This window comes from Neoarius graeffei, chromosome 19 (assembly GCF_027579695.1).
Source record: "Neoarius graeffei isolate fNeoGra1 chromosome 19, fNeoGra1.pri, whole genome shotgun sequence".
Lineage (NCBI taxonomy): Eukaryota > Metazoa > Chordata > Actinopteri > Siluriformes > Ariidae > Neoarius > Neoarius graeffei.
In genome coordinates, this window is record NC_083587.1 from 27,482,452 (window position 1) to 27,506,840 (window position 24,389).

The 24,389-nt window shown below is 42.7% G+C and overlaps 2 protein-coding genes across 4 annotated transcripts in view; one reads left to right on the plus strand and one right to left on the minus strand.

Annotated features, from left to right (window-relative positions):
- The window catches only part of LOC132867165 (ferroxidase HEPHL1-like), a 54,370-nt gene extending 33,062 nt beyond the window's left edge, over window positions 1-21,308 (plus strand). Inside the window, exons 16-20 of one of the 3 annotated variants that reach the window (XM_060899935.1) lie at window positions 6,184-6,409; window positions 6,896-7,035; window positions 7,132-7,285; window positions 18,136-18,162; window positions 21,158-21,308. In XM_060899935.1, the coding sequence (XP_060755918.1) occupies window positions 6,184-6,409; window positions 6,896-7,035; window positions 7,132-7,285; window positions 18,136-18,162; window positions 21,158-21,186 (576 nt within the window). In that variant the 3' untranslated portion in view covers window positions 21,187-21,308. Of the gene's footprint in view, window positions 1-6,183; window positions 6,410-6,895; window positions 7,036-7,131; window positions 7,286-18,135; window positions 18,163-18,704; window positions 19,459-21,157 lie in introns of those variants that run through there. The other 2 variants (XM_060899933.1, XM_060899934.1) reach the window with 2 other exon arrangements.
- On the minus strand, window positions 9,466-12,240 carry LOC132868065 (fasciculation and elongation protein zeta-2-like). Its single transcript, XM_060901034.1, has 2 exons — window positions 11,876-12,240; window positions 9,466-10,285 (listed from the first exon to the last, which is right to left on the minus strand). Exons 1-2 carry the CDS (start codon window positions 12,199-12,201, stop codon window positions 9,466-9,468), a joined length of 1,146 nt encoding a protein of 381 aa, XP_060757017.1. The 5' UTR covers window positions 12,202-12,240.
- Window positions 21,309-24,389: the final 3,081 nt, after the last annotated feature.

A 24,389-nucleotide genomic window follows, 5' to 3' on the forward strand; every position in this document is an offset into this window, starting at 1 on the left:
CATTCCTTTGTACAGAACAGCTTCAACTCTGGGATGTTGGTGGGTTTCCTCACATGAACTTCTCGCTTCAGTTCCTTCCACAACATTTCGATTGGATTAATGTCAGGACTTTGACTTGGCCATTCCAAAACATTCACTTTCTTCTTCTTCAACCATTCTTTGGTAGAAGGACTTGTCTGCTTAGGGTCATTGTCTTGCTGCATGACCCATCTTCTCTTGAGATTCAGTTCATGGACAGATGTCCTGACATTTTCCTTTAGACTTTGCTGGTATAATTCAGAATTCATTGTTCCATCAATGATGGCAAGCCGTCCTGGCCCAGATGCAGCAAAACAGTCCCAAACCATGATACTACCACCACCATGTTTCACAGATGGGATAAGGTTCTTATGCTGGAATGCAGTGCTTTCCTTTCTCCAAATGTAACACTTCTCATTTAAACCAAAAAGTTCTATTTTGGTCTCATCCGTCCACAAAACATTTTTCCAATAGCCTTCTGGCTTGTCCACGTGATCTTTAGCAAACTGCAGACGAGCAGCAATGTTCTTTTTGGAGAGCAGTGCCTTTCTCCTTGCAACCCTACCATGCACACCATTGTTATTCAGTGTTCTGCTGATGCTGGACTCATGAACATTGACTAATGCTAATGTGAGAGAGGCCTTCAGTTGCTTAGAAGTTACCCTGGGGTCCTTTGTAACCTCACAGACTATTACAAGCCTTGCTCTTGCAGTGATCTTTGTTGGTCGACCACTCCTGGGGAATGGTCACCTTCAAATTAACTGTTAATCCTAGAGGTTCACATACTTTTGCCACTCACAGTTATGTAATATTGGATCATTTTCCTCAATAAATAAATGACCAAGTATAATATTTTTGTTTCATTTATTTAACTGGGTTCTCTTTATCTACTTTTAGGACTTGTGTGAAAATCTGATGATGTTTTAGGTCATATTTATGCAGAAATATAGAAAATTCTAAAGGGTTCACAAACTTTCAAGTACCACTGTATGTGTTGGTTCCTATTTTATTCAGATGATTTCAGTGCATCTCTCCACACTTAATCAGTGTGGCACATAATTACATATACTGTATGTGTGAATAATATTGACTATAAAACCAACTTTATCCCGGTAATTCAGTAATTATTTTATAAAGCTTTCTGAAATGCTTCATTTTGAAATGCTTAACTAAAACTAAAGGCTCACTCACAACCCGCCGTACGTGCTACTATGGGTGGTCTATGGTAAAAAATTTGGCAAAACCGTACTTGAGACTTGCGCGACACTTGTGTGTGTTCAGCGCCATAGAAGGTCGCAGCATTGTAGAAGGGAAGAAGACCACCTCATTTGCTGTTTTTATTTGAGTATATGTTAATTTACCATGCAAACGTCAAATAATAAAACATGAGTATAAGGGAATAATGCATTTTATTACATTCTAAAAAAAATCCCAACTAAATAGCCCAACAGTTTGAGCACTGAAACACACTGACTCTGTTTGAGCACTGAAACACACTCCTGCTGAGTGGTGAGACGGAGTATCGGGACGTCCTTGTCCTCATCACTGAGCATGGCACAATGGCCTGACAGTGATAATGGGATTGCAATGTCCTTGCTTCTGGGCGTCGTTAGCTGAAACATACATGAAAATCAGCATATATAATATTAATTACAGAAGCATATAGATACTGAAATGAAAGTTTAAAGCATGTGTATTATAGTGCAAGAGGTTTAATTAGTATTTACCTGTGAAAATATCTCTGGCGGGGTGCTGTTCCTTCTGCCGGCTTGAAGTTATACTTCTCCCTGTCTGCGCAGGGCTCGCCAGTGCTGCTACCATCATCATCAAATTCTTCCTCGTCCTCCCTCTCTTTTGCTCGCTTCTTCTTGGGTCCCATTTTCTAAACTTTAAACTGAAAATTTTCAGATTTTTCCCACAAAATATCCAATATTCTTCAGTCAAAAGACAGATGCAAAATGCTTTATACCAGACATGCTTTTATACCCACTCCTGGCTTGCATCACATGCAAGTTATGAGTGATTGTCATGTGTTAATCACGTGTGTCACACATGCGTACGTCAGACATATGCTTTCCATGGGCTAATGGCGCAGTTTTTCCCACGCCTCAAGGAAGTCAGGTGTGCAACCTGTACTTGACAAGTACTTTGCCCGTACTCCTCCCCCAAACTTTCCCCCGGGTTCACCGCGACCCTGCAGCACGGCTGCGAGCTACCAAACCCTGCGACTCGTGCGTGTCCAAAACACTTATGGCGGGTATGAGTGTGGCTTAAGACTGCCTGTAGTTTTTTGATGTTCTAAAAACAAGTCTGTCCCATACATTTCTTCATGTAACTTTTCTGCAGCTCATGGATACACATTTAATATTTATATTTTCAACTACAAAAGTAGGGCGGCACGGTGGTGTAGTGGTTAGTGCTGTCGCCTCACAGCAAGAAGGTCCGGGCTCGAGCCCCGTGGCCGGCAAGGGCCTTTCTGTGTGGAGTTTGCATGTTCTCCCCGTGTCCGTGTGGGTTTCCTCCGGGTGCTCCGGTTTCCCCCATAGTCCAAAGACATGCAGGTTAGGTTAACTGGTGACTCTAAATTGACCGTAGGTGTGAATGTGAGTGTGAATGGTTGTCTGTGTCTATGATGTGATAACCCTGTGATGACCTGGTGATGACCTGGTGACTTGTCCAGGGTGTACCCCGCCTTTCGCCCATAGTCAGCTGGGATAGGCTCCAGATTGCCTGCGACCCTGTAGAACAGGATAAAGCGGCTACAGATAATGAGACTACAAAAGTATATGGAGACTTGAACCACACCCTTGAACAACAGCCGTATAGAACCAAATATACAGCCATTCACGCTTCATAGACACACATCGGCAGTAGAATGGGTTGTATTAAAGAGCTCAGTGACTTTCAACATGACACTGTAATATGATACCAAGCAGTCAGTTCATCAGTGTTTTTGCTCTGCTAAAGTTGCCCTGGTCAACTATAAGTGTTGTTATTCAGCAGGTCAGGCACAAAGTGGTAGACGACATAAGGTCTGTGCCTGTTGTTCATGGCTTAAGGCTCACTCACAACCCGCCGTATGTGCTACTACAGTCTGTCTGTGGTAAAAAATTTGGCAAAACTGCTTGAGACTTGCGCGACACTTGCATGTGTTTAGCGCCATGGAAGGTTGCAGACTGGCTGTGGAGACTTTTGGTCCTGCACATGCAAATTCTATGGGTCTTGCAAAAAATCAAGAATGCATACACTACGTATGGGACCCGTACTCCTTTAGTATGCCTGAACCAAGTCAGCAGCACAGTAGGGGCTTTGCAATGACAGTAAGATGCACGAGTGACGCACGGTCATTGTACGAGTGACATGCCTCAGAAGTACTACACAAGTACTCCACACTTGCTATTTGTGCAGCCCCCAAGATGGAAGTACATCTCACTTTCTACCCCTATGTGTGGCATGCATGACACGAGGGGCAAGACTTTGGGTATATATATTGGGGAGGAACCAAGTAACCGATCATGTAACGCAGGGGTCACCAAACTTTTTTCTCTGGGGGCCACATTGTCGTTCCTGACTGTGATGGGGGCCGGGGTCGGGTCAGCTATATCACATAGAATTGTACAAATATGACCACCAGCAGGCCTCATTGTGTAGTAGAGATTACTAGCCTGGCACGGCCATCCCCACTACTATATCCATACTACTATATCAACACTTGATTCCTGGCACATATTTGTTTATCTTTACTAGTGGTTTGCAAAAGTAGTAATCAAGTCTTCACACCTTGTTTTAATTTGAAATACCACTGATATTCCATTTATTTATTTTCTAATAAAAATAATATAAAAGCTGTCAAGGTAAGAAACGTCTGCCTATTTGAGGTGATTGACACTGGCAAAGGTGAGTGGAAAATTATAAATTGTAGGTAGGCCTGTTGATATTATTAATAATATAAATAATAATTGTATGCAGCACTTAATAAAGGTCAAATAAATAGGCCTATAAAATAAATACATTTTAAAAAACAGTGAAATTATAATAATATGAGCAATAGATCAATAGATTACAGCAGTTGTGCTGTGTCCTGCACGTCATTGCTCTCATCCATGGCCAAAGCAAAAAACTCGAATTCTGACGCTTTCTCATTCAGCTGGTCATACACGTTGTCCCCCAAATCTTCGGTTCGCCTGGTCATAGTAGGTGCGGAGAGACTCACCGCATTGAGTGCATCCTTCTTGTCGGGACACGCCTCCTCGGCCACAGCAAGCATGCATACTTTAACAAAGTCCCCATCAGTAAACGGCTTTCCATGGGTAGCTAGTAGGTGAGCTACCTTATAGCTAGCTCGGACAGCAGCCTGGTTGATCTGGGTTTGGCGAAGGAATACATTCTGTTGTGCAGCCAGTCCGCATTTCATCCTCCGAATCCTGTCTTCTCTTGTTTGCCCTCGCAAACTAGCATACTCTTTGTGGCGGGTTTCATAGTGACGACGCAGATTATATTCTTTGAAAACTGGCACACTTTCTTTACATACAAGATAAACTGCACGGTCCTTACACTGAACAAAAAAATAATCGGTGGTCCACTGTTCTTTAAAAACTCTGCACTCTGTCAGCTTTTCACTTACCGCTAGTCATTTTGCTGTCCTGAACACTGACAGTTCTCTGCGCGTGCGCTGCCTGTCACTGCTTGATCGCGAGCATATGACGAAAATTCGGAAAATATGAATAGTTCATTTTATAACTAAATATCAATTTTAATTGATAAAATCAACAAAATACAAGATGCAGACATGTTATTATTTGCCAAAAAGCAATTTAAAAAAATAGGCCATGACCACTTTTGGGGATTGCCTCATAGGGCCGGTTCAAGTGATGGGGGGCAGAGGGGCTGGGGGGCCAGTCAAAGGGGGGTGGCGGGCCGGATCTGGCCCGCGGGCCGTAGTTTGGTGACCCCTGATGTAACGTATAGCATTGTAGAAGGGAAGAAGATGGCTGTCGCCATACCGCTGGAACGACTGAAGGAATTGGACCCTTATAGGCAGCTGATAGAAGCTGAGGAGCAGCATGAAACAATATTGTTCTTCAGCCGAAAGACAGATGCAGAATGCTGCAGACACGATGGTTTTATACCCACTCCTGGCTTGCATCACATGCAAGTCATGAGTGATTGTCACGTGCTAATCAAATGTGTCACACATGCTTCACAAGTGCGGCCTGTACTCCTAGCACAGGGAACTGGTAAAAAGCAAATTATACACACTCCACACTCACTGAACACGCACTGATCACGTGTGTCAGACATGCTCTTTCCATGGGCTAATGGCGCAATTTTTCCCACGCCTCGAGGAAGTCAGGCATGCAACCTGTACTTGACAAGTACTTTGCCCGTACTCCTCCCCCAAACTTTCCCCCAGGTTCACCGCGACCCGTGCGTGTCCAAAACACTTACAGCGGGTTGTGAGTGTGGCATTAGACTAGGCCCCTTAGCGCCAGTGAGCAGAACACTTACAAAACTAAGACATCCTAGACAATTGTTTGCTTCCAACTTTGTGGCAACAGTTTGGGGAAGGCCCTTTCCTGTTCAAGCATGACAGTACCCATATGCATAAAGCAAGGTCCATAAAGACATGGTTCACCAAGGTTGGAGTGGAGGGACTTGAGTCACCTACACACAGCCCTGACCTCAATCCTACTGAACATTTTTCATGATGAACTGGAATGCCATCTAATAAATCACTGCCCAAGCTCACTAATGCTCTTGTGGCTGAATGGGCACAAATCCCTACAGCGACTTCCAAAATGTAGTGGAAAGCCTTTGCGGAAGAATGGAGGCTGTTAGAGCAGCAAAGGATGGGCTACATTTATATTATAAATGTCCATGCTTTTGGAGTGGGATGTTCAGTAAGTACATAGATTTAACGGTCAGGTGTCTACATACTTCTGACCATATACTGTAACTCACAATGTCTACTGCATTCAACTGTTCTCAGGGGATCTTTCTGAGATCAGCAATCTTCATGGCTATAAAGAATCTTTAGCACACTCGAAAATCTCATTTAAATATTGTTTTCTCATTCTACTTTTCACATGACATCACTTACACTTCTATCCTTTGTACATGTCTAATCTATTAAGCTATATTGTGTGTGTGCTTTTCTGGTGGCAGGATTTGGCGAGTGGCTTGGTCGGGCCATTGGTGGTGTGTCGTAAGGGGACTCTGAATAAAAGCAGACAGCGAATTGATGTGGATAAAGAATTTGCTTTGCTCTTCATGGTGTTTGATGAGAATGAATCATGGTACCTGCAGGATAATATACGAACGTACCTGAAAAAAGACCCTAAAACTTTCGACATGGATCACGAAGACTTTATGGAGAAGAACATGATGCATGGTAAGTATAAACAGTTATAAACACATTAATACTAAAGTGAAAATATTGCTTAATGTATTAGGAGCTAGCAATTTTAGGTAGAGAGGGATACTTACTCTCCTCCTTATTTCTGATAATCTTCAGGCTTTGTTGGAAGGTAAGTTTTAATTTCAACACAGCCATCCAACAGAGCATAACTGCTTTACAAACACGTAAACTTCACTCATTGACACTGAACACAACTGCACTTTATATTTTGCTTTTGTTATTGGTCAAAGAAAGTATATGTAATTGAATGTATTTTTCAATGAATATTTAAGGACATGTTATCAGTGCTTTATCAGTGTGGTTCTACCAGCACGTATCTGTGGAACATTAATAGCAAAATGGTAAACAGTCAGGCAATCGTAAAGAAAAAGTAGCTTTTGAGTCGACCATGAACATAGCATCACAGTGATGATATATAAAGTAAGATCTGTCCTGTGGTTTTCTCCATGTGCTGATCAGGGATTAATGGAAAGCTGTACGCTAACCTGCATGGTTTGAAGATGCAGCAGGGAGATCGGACCGAGTGGTATTTAATGGCACTGGGGAATGGAGACGATATCCACACAGTACACTTTCATGATCAGAGCTTCATATACAAGGTACACACTTATTCAGTCATGTAGATACAGTATGTACACACAGACATGGACATTAACACTGACATACTGTATGTATCTACTACATCCCTCTCTCAGACGGATCACCCACATAGAGCTGATGTGTATGCCTTGTTCCCTGGAACCTTCAGGACCATTGAACTAAAGGCAGGAACTCCAGGAACATGGCTCCTCCACTGCCACGTGTCAGACCACATTGACGCCGGCATGGAGACAACCTTCACCATCGATGGTTAGAATCAGAAATGTTTTTAATGTTGGATTGATGAATTTTCAATGCTTATATGATTCTTTTCAAGATAATGCCTATTGAAATGTGGCGTACTTTTATATATTAACATACAACCCCAATTCCAAAACAGTTGGTATGCTATGTAAACTGTCAATAAAAACTGAATATGATGATTTGCAAATCATGGACACCCTATATTTCATTGAAAATAGTGCAAAGACAACAGATCAAATGTTGAAACTGAGAAATGTTATTGTTTTTTGAAAAATATATCCTCATTTTGAATTTAGTGTCAGCAACACATTTCAAAAAAGTTAGGACAGGGGCATGTTTACCACTGTGTTGCATCACCTCTACTTTTAACAACACTCTGTAAACGTGTGGGAACTGAGGAGACCAGTTGCTGTAGTTTTGAAAGAGAAATGTTGTTCCATTCTTGCCCGTTATACAATTTCAGTTGCTCAACAGTTTGGGGTCTCCTTTGTCGTATTTTGCACTTCATAATGCACCAAATGTTTTCAGTGTGAGAGAGGTCTGGACTGCAGGCAGGCCAGTTTAGCACCCGGACTCTCTTACTACAGAGCCATGCAATTTTAATATGTGCAGAAAACAGTTTGGCATTGTCTTGCTGAAAGAAGGAAGGCCCTCCCTGAAAAATATTTTGTCTGGATGGCAGCATATTGCTCTGAAACATGTATATATCATTCAGCATTAATGATGCCTTCCCAGAGGTACAAGCTACCCATGTCATGTGCACTAATGCACCCTCATACCATCACAGATGCTGGCTTTTAAACTGTGCACTGATAACAAGCCAGATGGTCCCTCTCCTCTTTAGCCTGGAGGAGATGGTGTCCATGATTTCTAAAAAGAATTTCTACTTTTGATTCGTCAGACCTCGGGACAGTTTTCCACTTCGCCTCAGTCCATCGTAAAAGAGCTCGGGCCCAGAGAAGGTGGCGGTGTTTCTGGATATTGTTTATATCTAGTTTTAACTTGCATTTGTGGATGCAGTAATGAGCTGTTTTCACAGACAATGATTTTCTGAAGTGTTCCTGAGCCCATACAGTGATTTCCACTACAGACACGTGTCTGCTTTTAATGCAGTGTCGCCTGAGGGCCTGAAGATCACAGGCATCCAATGTCAGTTTTCAGCCTTGTCTCTTGCATACAGAGATATTTCTCCAGATTCAAGGAATCTTTTAATGATATTATGTGCCATAGATGATGTGATCCCCAAATTCTTTACAGTTTTACATTGAGGACCGTTATTCTTAAATTATTCCACTGTTTGCCCACGCAGTCTTTCACAGAGTGGTGAACCCCTCTCCATCTTTACTTCTGAGACACTCCGCCTCTCTGGGATGCTCTTTTGATACCCAATCATGTTTCTGACCTGTTGCCAATTAACCAAATTAGGTTTTTTTAAGCATTACATAACTTTTTCAGTCTTTTGTTGCCCCATCCAAACTTTTCTGAAACATGTTGCTGAAATCAAATTCAAAATGAGCATATATTTTTCAAAAAACAATAAAATTTCTCAGTTTCAACATTTAGCATGTAGCATCAGCCACATAAAGTTTTATTTATCAGTAGCGTAAAATAGTATCTATGTCTAAGAAACTTATTTATATTTCGTATTAAAACATCTATGTAAATTAAGACATAGAAAGCCTCACTTTAAGAGAAATTCAGGGCGAGCATGAGCCTAGGAAGTCTATAGAGTTCTTCTCTGTCACTCACCCTGTCACTGACACACACACACACACACACACACACACACACACACACCTCGCTCCCTGTCCTATGGCCTTAGACCCTTTAAATCACGTGCTCGTTTTTTGAATGGGGAGCGGAAGGAGGAATGAATGGAGGTAGATGGAAGCCGGCGCGCGTTCATTCCGACATCCTTCAGTATTCTTCAATGATCCGAAATAAATTGACTGCTACACGCTTATGGATTACTTTTGTTCTTCTTCGCCCTTTTTGAGGAAGGTACAGATGGACTTAAACCTACATCTGAAGAGGTGAGATCGCTCCTTTTTTTTTTTCCTATTTTTTTTGCTGGCGGGATTGTTTTGTTTTTGGAAAGCGCACGGGCGGTGTGCGGTTTTTGTTATACTGCTTACGCAGTGGTTGGACTAAAGACTCTGCCCTGAAGGCTATTCTCCCACTCTCTCTCATTCTGCACCATCACACAATAAAATATTCACATTGGAAATATGTTGTAAGCGCATTTCATGCACTAATTTATAAGATTTGTTGACAACTCGTATCGAGTTCATTACAGTGGAGGCCCCAGTGAGGATCTGCAGGTCTTCAACTGATGGAGCGCCGCTTCGCTTCTCATACGGTATAACTGTAGTTAAATAAGTCCCGGGTGTGTGCGCGCACTCTCCCCGGGGCGTCCCGCTCGAGCTCCTGACCTTCCTCCTCCTCTTCATCAGCTCCTTCTGTCTGTTCTGCACGTCAATGAGCAGCGAGATGAAAGTGTTCTTCACCTCCTTCTCAAAGTCCAGCTCATCACGCAGAGCCAGCTGATCGATCAGCTCCTCAGAGAACACCCGGATCTTCTTCTCCACCTCATCCAGCAGCACCTCCAGCTCACACACACTCATCCCATGCAGATGCTCTTCATAGCTGCTGGTGGATGAGGAGTGTGAGAGTGTGTGTAGCTCCTGGGACAGGATGGACAGGTCTGGTGGGGACACACACTGCTCCGGCTCTGCATCTGGAGACTCCTGCATCATCTCCTCAATCTCCAAGATCACCTGTTCCGCAGTAAACAGTGGTTCCTCATTAATGCAGGAGACAATGATGGAGTGAAGGTCCATCTGCTCCCGGAGTTCCTCATCATCAGACAGGTCCAGATTCACACTGTCCACCGTTTGCTGGATGAGGTTGAGTGAGGGAAGATGGAGAGAACGAGTGTGAGAAGTCTTCCAGTCCACAGGCATCACATTCCCGTAGTTATCTGTCAGAGCGTTCCATACAGTGGTGCTTGAAAGTTCGTGAACCCTTTAGAATTTTCTATATTTCTGCATAAACATGACCTAAAACAACATCAGATTTTCACGCAAGTCCTAAAAGTAGATAAAGAGAACCCAGTTAAACAAATGAGACAAAAATATTATACTTGGTCATTTATTTATTGAGGAAAATGATCCAATAGTACATATCTGTGAGTGGCAAAAGTATGTGAACCTTTGCTTTCAGTATCCGGTGTGAGCCCCTTGTGCAGCAATAACTGCAACTAAACATTTCTGGTAACTATTGATCAGTCCTGCACACTGGCTTGGAGGAATTTTAGCCCATTCCTCCGTACAGAAGAGCTTCAACTCTGAGATGTTGGTAGGTTTCCTCACATGAACTGAGGACCTCAGAAAAAGCATTGTTGATGCTCATCAGGCTGGAAAAGGTTACAAAACCATCTCTAAAGAGTTTGGACTCCACCAATCCACAGTCAGACAGATTGTGTACAAAGGGAGGAAATTCAAGACTGTTGTTACCCTCCCCAGGAATGGTCGACCAACAAAGATCACTCCAAGAGCAAGGCGTGTAATAGTCGGCAAGGTCACAAAGGACCCCAGGGTAACTTCTAAGCAACTGAAGGCCTCTCTCACATTGGCTAATGTTAATGTTCATGAGTCCACCATGAGGAGAACACTGAACAACAATGGTGTGCATGGCAGGGTTGCAAGGAGAAAGCCACTGCTCTCCAAAAAAAACATTGCTGCTCATCTGCAGTTTGCTAAAGATCACGTGGACAAGCCAGAAGGCTACTGGAAAAATGTTTTGTGGACGGATGAGACCAAAAATAGAACTGTTTGGTTTAAATGAGAAGCCTTATGTTTGGAGAAAGGAAAACACTGCATTCCAGCATAAAAACCTTATCCCATCTGTGAAACATGGTGGTGGTAGTATCATGGATTGGGCCTGTTTTGCTGCATCTGGGCCAGGACGGCTTGCCATCATTGATGGAACAATGAATTCTGAATTTTACCAGCGAATTCTCAAGCAAAATGTCAGGACATCTGTCCATGAACTGAATCTCAAGAGAAGGTGGGTCATGCAGCAAGACAATGACCCTAAGCACACAAGTCGCTTTACCAAAGAATGGTTAAAGAAGAATAAATTTAATGTTTTGGAATGGCCAAGTCAAAGTTCTGACCTTAATCCAATCGAAATGTTGTGGAAGGACCTGAAGTGAGCAGTTCATGTGAGGAAACCCACCAACATCCCAGAGTTGAAGCTGTTCTGTATGGAGGAATGGGCTAAAATTCCTCCAAGTCAGTGTGCAGGACTGATCAACAGTTACCAGAAATGTTTAGTTGCAGTTATTGCTGCACAAGGGGGTCACACCAGATACTGAAAGCAAAGGTTCACATACTTTTGCCACTCACAGATATGTAGTATCAGATCATTTTCCTCAATAAATAAATGACCAAGAATAATATTTTTGTCTCATTTGTTTAACTGGGTTCTCTTTATCTACTTTTAGGACTTGTGTGAAAATCTGATGATGCTTTAGGTCATATTTACGCAGAAGTATAGAAAACTGTATAGGGTTCACAAACTTTCAAGCACCACTGTATCTCGTCCTCTCGGAGTAAATTCTCCTCGGTGATGGGTTTAATATCGGGCATGTTCTCACGGTCTGCGGTGCTGCTTCTGAAACACAAGTTCAGTTTCTGCTCCAAGTCCTGCAGCAGATCCTGCGGGGACCTCCAGCTGCTCCTCTCCCCGGCCGCCCCGCCGCTCCTCTCCCCGGCCGCCCCGCCGCTCCTCTCCCCGGCGGAGCAGAAAGCTGAGTGTTCCCCCTGAGGAAGCGGTTCTCCCGGCTCAGACTCTGAGGCCGCTGTAAACTCGTTAAAGTCCTGCCAGTCTTCCTCACACTGAGCCGACAGAGCCGCCATGGCTCTCCGCGGGACTCCTGAGAGAGTTGGACCGGACAGGCAGCTTTCTGCTCCATTTCAGCATCAATGGATATTAGCGGCCCATCTAACCTTTTCTGTCCTTCGTCATATATGGCAGAGCCATTACGTGAGCCATCTGAACAGAGAGGGTTAGACAGGCCGCTAATATCCATTGATGCTGAAATGGCACATCTAGCGCGCCCTCACATTACCTTTAGAGAACGGGTAGATCGCCTCACTGAATCCCTTGGTAGCCTGTATCTTGGTGAGGACGAGAGCAGAACTACAAGCTCTAATATTGAAGGTGGGGAGGGTGATGATTATAATGAGGAGGAAGAGATTAACGATGACGGTGAAGATGAAACGAATGTTACCGTGTCTCATGCGTCTGTCCACCAAGTGGAAATACACGAACTCAGAAGAGCACTTGATGAAATGAAAATTCGTTTGACTGATCTAGAAACACAAGTGTCTGAATCAAACACCAGTATCATTAACAGAGGTTTAATGAGACAAATGGTTGACAATAAAATTGAGACAGTGAAAACTTTTGCTGTTAATATTGTCGCGAAACTGGAGGATGCAGTTGTGCACTGCTTACAAAGACATGACCATCAGTGGGAAGCTCAGCTGAGGCACTTAAAACTCGCCAGCATGCCCAAACTGTCTCCTGTGAATCAGACAGAAGGACAGTCACCTGTGAGGTTTCAATAGGACACTCAGAGCCCCTCTAGCTTTACTGGTGTAAGAACATCTAAGCTCCCCATTAAATTGAATTTTCCCGAATTTGGTGGTGACAGTGAAATAAAAGACCCCATGACTTACATAGTTATGTAAAGAATTTCTGGATTTAAGACCCACACCAGACAATGAAATATTAGCCACGCTGTCTTCTGTGCTGAAGGGTCCAGCCAAAAGCTGGTGGATAGCAGAGCGGAAGAACATCCATACATGGGAGGAATTTAAAACTGCATTCCTATCAGCATTTTTGTCCACTGATTTTGTTCAGGAAATTGAAGAACGGTTGCGTACTCGTATCCAAAGTCTAAATGAGCCCATTAGGGACTTTGCTTACGATTATAGAGCTCTCTGTCTGAAATGGAAGCCTGACATTGATGAGGCTACATTGGTCCGCCGCATTCTCAGTAATGCCAATCCGAAAATCGCTTCAGGCCTACGTGGAACAGTAAACACAGTGGCTGAATTAGTGAAAGTAGGCAGCATGATCGAGAATGATCTAGCGTCAATGAAAAATTATTGGGCACGAGTTAATAATGAGAAAGCAGCTAAACAGCAACCAAAGACAAAAAAAGCTGAAATAAATGTTGTGAAATCTGAAATACACTCCTACGCTCCTCCCAAACATCTACCGTCTCTCCTGGCCGTCAATCTCTCTATCAGAGGCTTCCAAGGAACCGCCCTGCTGGACACAGGGAGTACTTTCTCTCTGATGCGTGACAAACTGTAGCAGCAGATTAAGAAGCCACAGGAAAACCTGTCACCTTGTGGTGATCAGGAGTTTGCCCCGGCCAATGGGACAGCCAAAAAGGCCTTAGGGATAGTTAACTGTACCCTTGACCTCCATAACACGTACTGGACACACTCCATGTATGTCTTATCTGATGAAGATCTGGCTTTCCCGCTTATCTTGGGCCTAGACTTCTTACAAAAGAGTGGCGTGCACCTGGATTTTAGGCGGGGAACCTATGGAGTAAAAAATGGAGGGAAAATAACATACTATCCGCAGCCTGACCAGAACAAGTGGGGAAATGAATGGTGTACAGTGAAACCAGCAAGAGTTCACATCTATTATGCTCTGCCTCATAGAAAGCCAGCACCTAACACATCTGTTCATCTTAGCATCCTGTCTGACTTACCCCAGCAGCCTAGGCCTGAGCTGCTACAGCTGATGAATGAGTGGCCGTCCGTCTGCTCTGGAAGACTTGGGAGGACGACCGCTGTAGAACACGCCATCCGGCTGACCGATGACGTCCCTTTGCGCTGTCCAGCTTATCGAGTGTCTCCACTAAAGAGGGAGATTATCCAGCAGCAACTGAAGGAGATGGAAGCTGATGGGATTATTGAGCCTTCCTCCTCCCCATGGGCCTCTCCAGTTGTCCTAGTGCCCAAGCCTGAAGGGAAATGGCGATTTTGTGTCGACTACAGGCGCCTGAACAAAGACTCTGTTTGATGCCTATCCAATGCCGAAGATCCATGACATCCTTGAGTCCTTTTCTGGTGCATCTGTATTTAGCTGTCTGGATCTACGCTCAGGATACTGGCAAGTCACAATGGACAAGGCCAGTGTTGAAAAAACAGCATTCATCACGCCTTATGGTCTCTTCCATTTCCTTTCTATGCCTTTCGGTCTAAAGAACTCGGGAGCCACATTTCAGAGGCTTATGGAGACAGTCCTGGCTGAATTGAAGGGGGTATACTGTTTTGTTTACATAGACGATATTATTGTCTTTTCAAAGTCTGAAGCTGCCCACCTGGCCGATCTGAGGAAGGTGTTTGAGAAGCTCCATCTAGCCTCACTGACCCTCAACCTGAAGAAATGTCATTTCTTCAAGACCTCCTTGACGTTCTTAGGCCACCAAGTGTCCAGCCAGGGTATTGCAGCTGACTCTGAGAACCTCAAGGCCATCAGTGACTATCCTAGGCCTCAAAACATCAAAGAGCTCCAGAGGTTTCTGGGTCTTGCCGGCTGGTATCATAAATTCATTAAAAACTTTGCAGATCTGGCCGCCCCTCTTCACAATCTCAAGAAGAAGGATGTTGAATGGAAGTGGACAAAGGACTGTGAGAGGAGCTGGGAAAGACTGAAAGAGGCACTACAATCTCCCCCGGTGCTTGCTCATCTAGACCTGTCAAAGTCCTTCAAGGTGGCCACGGATGCTAGTGATATTGGGCTAGCTGCAGTGTTGACACAGGACGATGATGACGGCGAACACACCATTGCCTTTGCTTCCCACCTACTGAATGGTGCCGAGAGAAACTACTCTACATCTGAAAAAGAGTGTTTGGCTGTTGTATGGGCTGTGGAGAAATGGCAACACTTCCTTGAAGGAGTCCAATTTGAAGTGGTGACAGACCATGCAGCCCTGTCTTGGGTCTTTAACACCCCCAAGACTTCTTCACGCCTCATACGCTGGGCACTGAGACTCCAGCCCTTCACCTTTACTGTGCATTACAGAAAGGGTACATTAAATGTTGTTCCTGATGCCTTGTCACGGAGTCCAATGTCCGCTGATAATACCACCATGATGATGCCACGCCTTGCTGTATGTTCTGCCTCCACAAAAGTGGTTGTTGATCTGCCCAACTCCCTGGATGAAATTTCTGCTGCTCAAGGAAGAGACACTTACATCGCAGGGGTCCGTGGGCAGATGTCTTCCTCTGACTCTGTTTCTCCTAGCCGCATCACCTTTGTTGACCAGCAGGGGCTGCTTTACAGGCGAGTGCCAATTGCACGGGATGGGCACAAATTCCAGCTAGTCGTCCCAAAGGAGCTGCAGTCCACTTTCTTACAGTATTACCACGATAATCCTTTAGGCGGACACTTTGGGCACCTGAAGACCCTCCTGCACATCCTAGAGGTTGCTTGGTGGCCTGATATCCGCAAAGACACCTGGGCCCACATCAGAGAGTGCACTGTCTGCCAGCAACATAAGCCTTCCAATTCTAAACCCAGTGGTCTGCTGCAATCGACCCAAGTGTTTGAGGTTGGTGAAATGATGGGTATTGACATCATGGGCCCATTTCCTCACAGTCGCAAGGGTAACTGCTACTTGGTGGTCCTTGTGGATTATTACTCCAAATGGACAGAGCTGTTCCCTGTGCGTGATAGCCGAACCCCAAAGCTAGTGAGGATTCTCACAGAAGAGATATTCACCAGGTGGGGTACACCAAAATATCTTCTGTCCGACAGGGGGAGCCAGTTTACCAGTCACCTCTTGAAAGCTGCCTGCAAATCATGGGGAGTGATAAATAAGTTCACCACAAGCTATCATCCACAAACGAACCAGACTGAGCGGGTCAACCGAACACTCAAGACCATGATAGCCTCCTATGTAGGGGAAAAACATAACAACTGAGACCAGTGGGTACATGAGTTCCGGTTCGCCATCAACTCCTCATGGCAAGAGTCCACTGGTTTTGCACCAGCCATGCTGCATCTGGGACGTGGTCTCAAAGGTCCTCTTGACCAACTTTTGTCAAAGGCTCCGTCTCCAACCTCCTCGCAACACTCTCTCCTGGAAAGACAGCTGGAACTGTCGAAACAAGTGGCTGCCAGTGTAAAAAGAGCACAGGACAAACAAGCTAAATATTACAACTCAAAAAGGAGAAACATGGAACTTTCTGAAGGGGACATGGTGTGGGTCAAAACCCATCCACTATCTGATGCTGTAAAGGGATTCTCAGCCAAACTGGCACCAAAGTGGATGGGACCATGCATTGTAAAGAAGAAATTGGGAGCCCTAAATTACAAGGTTCAGTTCCCTGACAAGTCCACTGACAATGTGAACGTGGTGAATCTTAAGCCCTACTTTGGTCCTTCTCTCGACATATCCAGTCTGGGGGGGGAGAGACTATGTAGCATCAGCCACATAAAGTTTTATTTATCAGTAGCGTAAAATAGTATCTATGTCTAAGACACTTTATTTATATTTCGTATTAAAACATCTATGTAAATTAAGACATAGAAAGCCTCACTTTAAGAGAAATTCAGGGCGAGCATGAGCCTAGGAAGTCTATAGGGTTCTTCTCTGTCACTCACCCTGTCACTGACTGACACACACACACACACACACACACGCGCCCCTCCTCGCTCCCTGTCCTATGGCCTTAGACCAGGGGTGTCAAACCTGATCCATAAAGGGCCGTGTGGCTGCAGGTTTTCATTCCAGCCATGCAGCAGCACACCTGACTTGGCTTATTCAATCAACTGAACTGTCTTCACACAGTCAAATACTTGCAGCCACACCCACCCTTGATTAAAGGGTGGGTGTGTCAGTTGATTGAATAAGCCAAATCAGGGTGCTGCTGCATGGCTGGAATGAAAACCTGCAGCCACACGGCCCTTTATGGATCAGGTTTGACACCCCTGCCTTAGACCCTTTAAATCACGTGCTCGTTTTTTGAATGGGGAGCGGAAGGAGGAATGAATGGAGGTAGACAGAAGCCGGCGCGCGTTCATTCTGACATCCTTCAGTATTCTTCAATGATCCGAAATAAATTGACTGCTACACGCTTATGGATTACTTTTGTTCTTCTTCGCCCTTTTTGAGGAAGGTACAGATGGACTTAAACCCACATCTGAAGAGGTGAGATCGCTCCTTTTTTTCCCTATTTTTTTTGCTGGCGGGATTTTGTTTTTGGAAAGCGCACAGACGGTGCGCGGTTTTTATTACACTGCTTATGCAGTGGTTGGACTAAAGACTCTGCCCTGAAGGCTATTCTCCCACACTCTCTCATTCTGCACCATCACACAGTAAAATATTCACATTGGAAATATGTTGTAAGCGCGTTTCATGCACTAATTTATAAGATTTGTTGACAACTCGTATCGAGTTCATTACAAGCATGTCGCCTTTGTATTATTTTCAATGAAATATAGGGTTTCCATGATTTTGCAAATCTTCACATTCTGTTTTGATTTATGTTTTACACAGTGTGCCAACTTTTTTGGAATTGGGGTTGTAAATCTGCAACAGAACTGTACTGTATATAAAATACACAATATTAGCCTGGTTGCATTTATGCTCTGATACAAGTCAAACTGGAGAAGAGTTACAGATACAGACTCATTAGAGCCAAGTGATAAGAATTGAGGTGTTTGGAAAAAATTGAACAGATTGCCATTTAGAACATTATGGATATGTTTTTAATCAAAACTGTGTCCGTCCCCCCCACCCCACCCCCCCAATGCAGCTGCAAACTCCACAGCCTGGACACACGGTAAGGCTCAATTGTAAACACCCTGCTGGTGTGGCACCATCAAGGGTACATCAATATTTACACCCCACCCTCCAGTTTGGTCACATGCCAATTCCCGCCATCATATGACACATAATGCCAGCCAGCTGCATTTTTCCAAACTGCTGTCACAAAGCATTGTGACACCCTGAGGACAAAGTGCTATCTCTTATGCATACATGAGACACCCACAACTTGCTAGTGTCGCTGTGAGTGACAGAGGACAGAGAGTAATGCTAACCCTTCCACCCAGAGAACACGGCCTATTTGTCTCCTAGCAACTGATTCGATTCAATCTTCTGACAATTAGCCTCGTACATTTCTGTTGCATCCAGCCCATTTATCTAGCTACAATGAGACTATATTCACATTTCCAGGTGAAATCTCTATACAAAATGACACAAAACCTGCCCCTTGATGATACCACCACCACAAGGAAATGTACATTGTTGCACCTTTTATTTCTGAGTGTGTGTGAGACATTAAAATATCTATTATTACTTGATTGATTGCATTTTTCTAAGATCCACCAGCAGATCTTCTCCTTTTCCAGGCATCACATTTCTGCAGTCGTTTTGCCAAATACTACTAGCTATCATACTAGCCTTCTGGCTCTAGTATCGCAGCAGAGGTGATGGATGGTTTTCATTTCACCACTACCTGAGACGTCCTATTAAGTTTTATTTATTTTTTTAATTTGTGAAATTAAAATGACACTGTATGTTGAGAAATTTTAGCAGTTTTTGAGTCTATTTTCTGTATAGCTGAGACTAGTTAGACTATAAGACATTGTGCTGTGGGGCTGGGTGATTTGATTAATCAAATTGTATTTCCAATTCTAATTTTTTTTGTGTCTGAGCCATTTATGATTTTCAGTTTCTTTAATGATACCTGCTGGCAATAAGATGAGCTTGTGTCCTTGTAGTTTCATCCTGTGTTATGAATCTGGAGTACAGATTTGCAACTTCTCACACCTCTCAAGAATCCACATGTGCCTTCATCCCCCTCCTGGTAAAACTTCCACTAGTCCAGACTTAAAAACTTAAACTTTTCAAAAAATATATATATATATATATATATATATATAAAATGAGGCGGCATGGTGGTGTAGTGATTAGCGCTGTTGCCTCACAGCAAGAAGGTCCGGGTTCGAGCCCCATGGCCGGCGAGGGCCTTTCTGTGTGGAGTTTGCATGTTCTCCCCGTGTCCACGTGGGTTTCCTCCGGGTGCTCCGGTTTCCCCCACAGTCCAAAGACATGCAGGTTAGGTTAACTGGTGACTCTAAATTGACCGTAGGTGTGAATGTGAGTGTGAATGGTTGTCTGTGTCTATGTGTCAGCCCTGTGATGACCTGGCGACTTGTCCAGGGTGTACCCCGCCTTTCGCCCGTAGTCAGCTGGGATAGGCTCCAGCTTGCCTGCGACCCTGTAGAAGGATAAAGCGGCTACAGATAATGAGATGAGATGTATATAATGGCTATAATTGCACTACTGATTTTTTTTTTTTTAATCCATTATGTTCATGCATTTTATATTCATTATTGACTCTTCTGGTTCTGGGTTTGTTTGTTTTTTTTCCAATGGTGAAGGAGAGCAGTTTAAAAATAACAGAATATTCATCCAGTCATCTTTACACATTAAAACAATCATTCATTCTCACTGAAGAGCAATTTAGCATAGCCAGTCGGTTCACCTATCAGGACGTTTTTTGGAAAGTGGGAGGAAACTGGAACAAGTGGAGGAAACCAAAGCAAGCACAGGAAAAAGCAAACCTCCAGTAATATAGAATATTTTCAAATACAGTTTGGACCGAATATAATTTATATGCTTTTTTTGAATTGCTTGACATGATTTAAAGTAAATATTCTGAGGGGTTTTTTAGAGAAAATTTAATTTATTTCAATAATTGTGTGCTGTGTATAAATAGATTAAATGGATTTCTCTGTCACACTTATAAAAGACTGTCATGTTTTATTTAGAAAAGAAACTCAAAGCATGCATGGGACCTACAGTAAAGCAAATTTTCAGATCAGAAAAATTTACTTCTGCACTTTCAAACAGGTTATTTTCAATACAGGAACTTATAACTGGAGTTTAGCAAAATGTTTCGGATATCACCAGCCCAAAAAAAAAAAAAAACAAAGAAGAATACAATGAATAATACTGGAATTATAAAGGAATTACTGTTAGCTCTATGAAGTTAATTATTTTCCAATAGCAACATGTTCTGAAGTATTTTATTCCTCTTTACACCATTTATTATTGACACACACTACTTTGAACATTTATAGTTATATTTAATACTGTGGAACATCTGCAAGACAGATTAGTTCCTGTTATCACTGAACAACAGTTATTCCCTCACTAGCCAATAAGAGAAAGAAAGTCAAACCGTCATGTTATTGAGAAACCAGAAAGTCCCCGGTCCTGTGGTAGAAATGTAACTAGAAATGGTTAAAAATTATGTGTCATTATTTAAAAAACACTGTTTACACTACATTACTCTCTGCCTTGTGGTGTACTTGTAAGTGTACAACACTTTTGGCTGGAGAGTTTTTGGTTGGTGAAATTACTATGTGCTTGGTTTCTGCATAATAGTTATGAAACCTATCGTGCTGTATGTTTCATTAATGTTCCTACTGTGGTATTATGCTGGGGAGTCTTTACATGGCCAGCATCCTTATCTCTTCCTCTTCAGACAAACAAATGATGTTCAGTTAACTGCTCAGTTCTACAGAAGCTGCAAAAATGTCTGGGTAAAAAAAAGTGGGTTATTTGGAGGAACATATTAGTTGATAATCCATGACAATGACACGAAAGGGCTATAATGATTTTTCTGCCCAAATTTTAAAGCCATTTTATTCCGTCCTATTGGTTGCTAAGTGGCAAATCAAAAAGTCTACATAAATCCAAATCTGTCTCTTTTGCTTTCATTGAGCTCGAGGCTCAATTTACTAAAATGTCTGCACTCCCATCAGGATTAAACCACATGATCTACAGACGTTAAGGGTGGAACTACAGATGGCTACATCGCTCAAGAGATATGTCAGACATGTTTAAAAACAACAGCTACAATTTGTAATTATTTGTTATCTTTTTATTCTCATACAAAATTATTACAGAATAGAAACAAGATCGAAATATATAAAAGTTACATTTTGAAGTTTCAAGCTTAAGTCTTAAATTATTTAGTACTGTTTAAAATGCTGATTCTTGGAAATTGTTTTGATTCACCGAATTTTGTAATTCTGTATCATATGGCACAACTTAAACATATTACATTGTTCCAACTAATTAAAAAAAACAATGTCCGATTCATAAACGCTTTGGTTTCACACTTTGTCGTAAAATTTTATATGAAACTACTTTTTGGAAATTTGCAAATACAGAGGTGCTTGAACGTTTGTGAACCCTTTAGAATTTTCTATATTTCTGTATAAATATGACCTAAAACATCACCGGATTTTCACACAAGTCCTCAAAGTAGATAAAGAGAATGCAGTTAAACAAATGAGACAAAAATATTAAACTTGGTCATATATTTATTGAGGAAAATGATCAAATATTACATATCTGTGAGTGGCAAAAGTATGTGAATCTTTGCTTTCAGTATCTGGTGTGACCCCCTTGTGCAGCAATAACTGTAACTAAATGTTTCCGCTAACTGTTGATCAGTCTTGCACACCGGCGTGGAGGAATTTTAGCCCATTCCTCCATACAGAACAGCTTCAACTCTGGGGTGTCGTTGGGTTTCCTCACATAAACTGCTCGCTTCAGTTCCTTCCACAACATTTCCATTGGATTAAGGTCAGGACTTTGACTTGGCCATTCCAAAACATTAACTTTATTCTTCTTTAGCCATTCTTAGGTAGAATAACTTCTCTGCTTAGGGTCGTTGTCTTGCTGCATGACCCACCTTCTTTTGAGATTCAGTTCATGGACAGATGTCCTGACATTTTCCTTTAGAATTCGCTGGTATAATTCAGAATGTGTTGTTCCATCAACGATGGCAAGCCGTCCGGGCCCAGATGCAGAAAAACAGGCCCAAACCATGATACTACCATTACCATGTTTCACAGATGGGATAAGGTTCTTATGCTGGAATGCAGTGTTTTCCTTTCTCCAAACATAACCCTTCTCATTTAAACCAAATAGTTCTATTTTGGTCTCATCTGTCCACAAAACATTTTTCCAATAGCCTTCTGGCTTGTCCACGTGATCTTTAGCAAACTGCAGATGAGCAGCAATGTTCTTTTTGGAAAGCAGTGGCTTTCTCCTTGCAACCCTGCCATGCACACCATTGTTGTTCAGTGTTCTCCTCATGGTGGACTCATGAACATTAACATTAGCCAATGTGAGAGAGGCCTTCAGTTGCTTAGAAGTTACCCTGGGGTCCTTTGTGACCTTGCCGACTATTACACACCTTGCTCTTGGAGTGATCTTTGTTGGTCGACCACTCCTGGGGAGGGTAACAATGGTCTTGAATTTCCTCCATTTGTACACAATCTGACTGTGGATTGGTGGAGTCCAAACTCTTTAGAGATGGTTTTGTAACTTTTTCCAGCCTGATGAGCATCAACAATGCTTTTTCTGAGGTCCTCAGAAATCTCCTTTCTTCGTGCCATGATACACTTCCACAAACATGTGTTGTGAAGATCAGACTTTGATAGATCCCTGTTCTTTAAATAAAACAGGGCGCCCATCACACCTGATTGTCATCCCATTGATTGAAAACACCTGACTCTAATTTCACCTTCAAATTAACTGCTAATCCTCAAGGTTCACATACTTTTGCCACTCACAGATATGTAATATTGGATCATTTTCCTCAATAAATAAATGGCCAAGTATAATATTTTTTGTCTCATTTGTTTAACTGGGTTCTCTTTATCTATTTTTAGGACTTGTGTGAAAATCTGATGATGTTTTAGGTATATTTAAGGAGAAATATAAAAAATTCTAAAGGGTTCACAAACTTTCAAGCACCACTGTTAGCTTGTTTCCAGTTTTTTTTTCTCAGCATGATTGATTAAACTGTCACTTAGAGTTTATTAATTTTTGCAAAAATAATATGATTAAAGCAATAACACTATTGGTAAATGAAAGTGTGTGAATTTCACTGGATCTGAAAGCCCTACTTTCAGCCAGAGCCTCCCAATTAACTCCAAAACCACACCAAAGGGGGTTTTAGCTCATGATAATCAAAACTAGTCCATTTGCAGCCATCTGATAACAATATTACTACAATATAATTTATATTTTTAATAACAGCCATGGTACATTAATGCATGTGTTTGTTTTTATTTGTAAAGCTACCTTGACTGTGTAAGAAGTATTGTGTGTGTGTGTGTGTGTGTGTGTAAAATATATATATATATATATAGTACCTGGAAAAAGTATTCATACCCCTTGAACTTTTTCACATTTTTCCACCTTACAACCACGAACTTAAGTTTTTTATTGAGATTTTATGTGATAGACCAACACAGAGTACGTAGCACATAATTGTGAAGTGAAACGAAAATGATAAATGGTCTTCAAAATTTTAAACAAATAAAAATCTGAAAAATGTGATGTGCATTAGTATTCAGCCCCCTGTACTCTGATACCTCTAAATACAATCCAGTGCAATCAATTGCCTTCAGAAGTCATCTAATTATGGCGCTTTTCCACTACCCTTTTTCAGCTCACTTCAGCTCGCTTCAGCTCACTTCAGCCCGACACGGCTCGCGTTTCGACTACCAAAAACCAGCACGACTCAGCTCGTTTCAGCCCTGCTTAGCCCCTAAAACTCGCACCGTTTTGGAGTGGGGCTGAAGCGAGCCAAACCGTGCCGACTGAGGCTGGGGGCGTGAGCAGACACTCCCCTGTGCACTGATTGGTGAGGAGGAGTGTCCTCACATGCCCACACACGCCCCGCGAGCGCGCTGGGATCTGTAAACACCGCAAACCCGGAAGGAGAATAATTATGAATTACGAGAATTTCTGAAGCCTTATGCGCCTCGCCTCATCTATACGCTCTTGCCAGTATATGTCCGCGTTGTCGGTGACAACAAGCCACAGCACCAAGACCAGCAACACTAACGACTCCATGTCCTCCATGTTTATTGTTTACTATTCGGGTCGTGAGACTACCGCTGAAAAGATCACTGAATCAGTGACATACAGAGCATCGTGGACGAGTTCGCGGAGCGCAAGGCTCGTCGTATG

Bases quoted from the DNA above. Each gene is read 5' to 3' on its own strand.
- LOC132868065 (XM_060901034.1), bottom strand. From the start codon at position 12,201: ATGGCGGCTCTGTCGGCTCAGTGTGAGGAAGACTGGCAGGACTTTAAC. The intron at 10,286-11,875 runs GTGGTGCTTGAA...CGAACTTTCAAG, and splicing joins CTCCGAGAGGACGAGATACA to CACCACTGTATGGAACGCTC.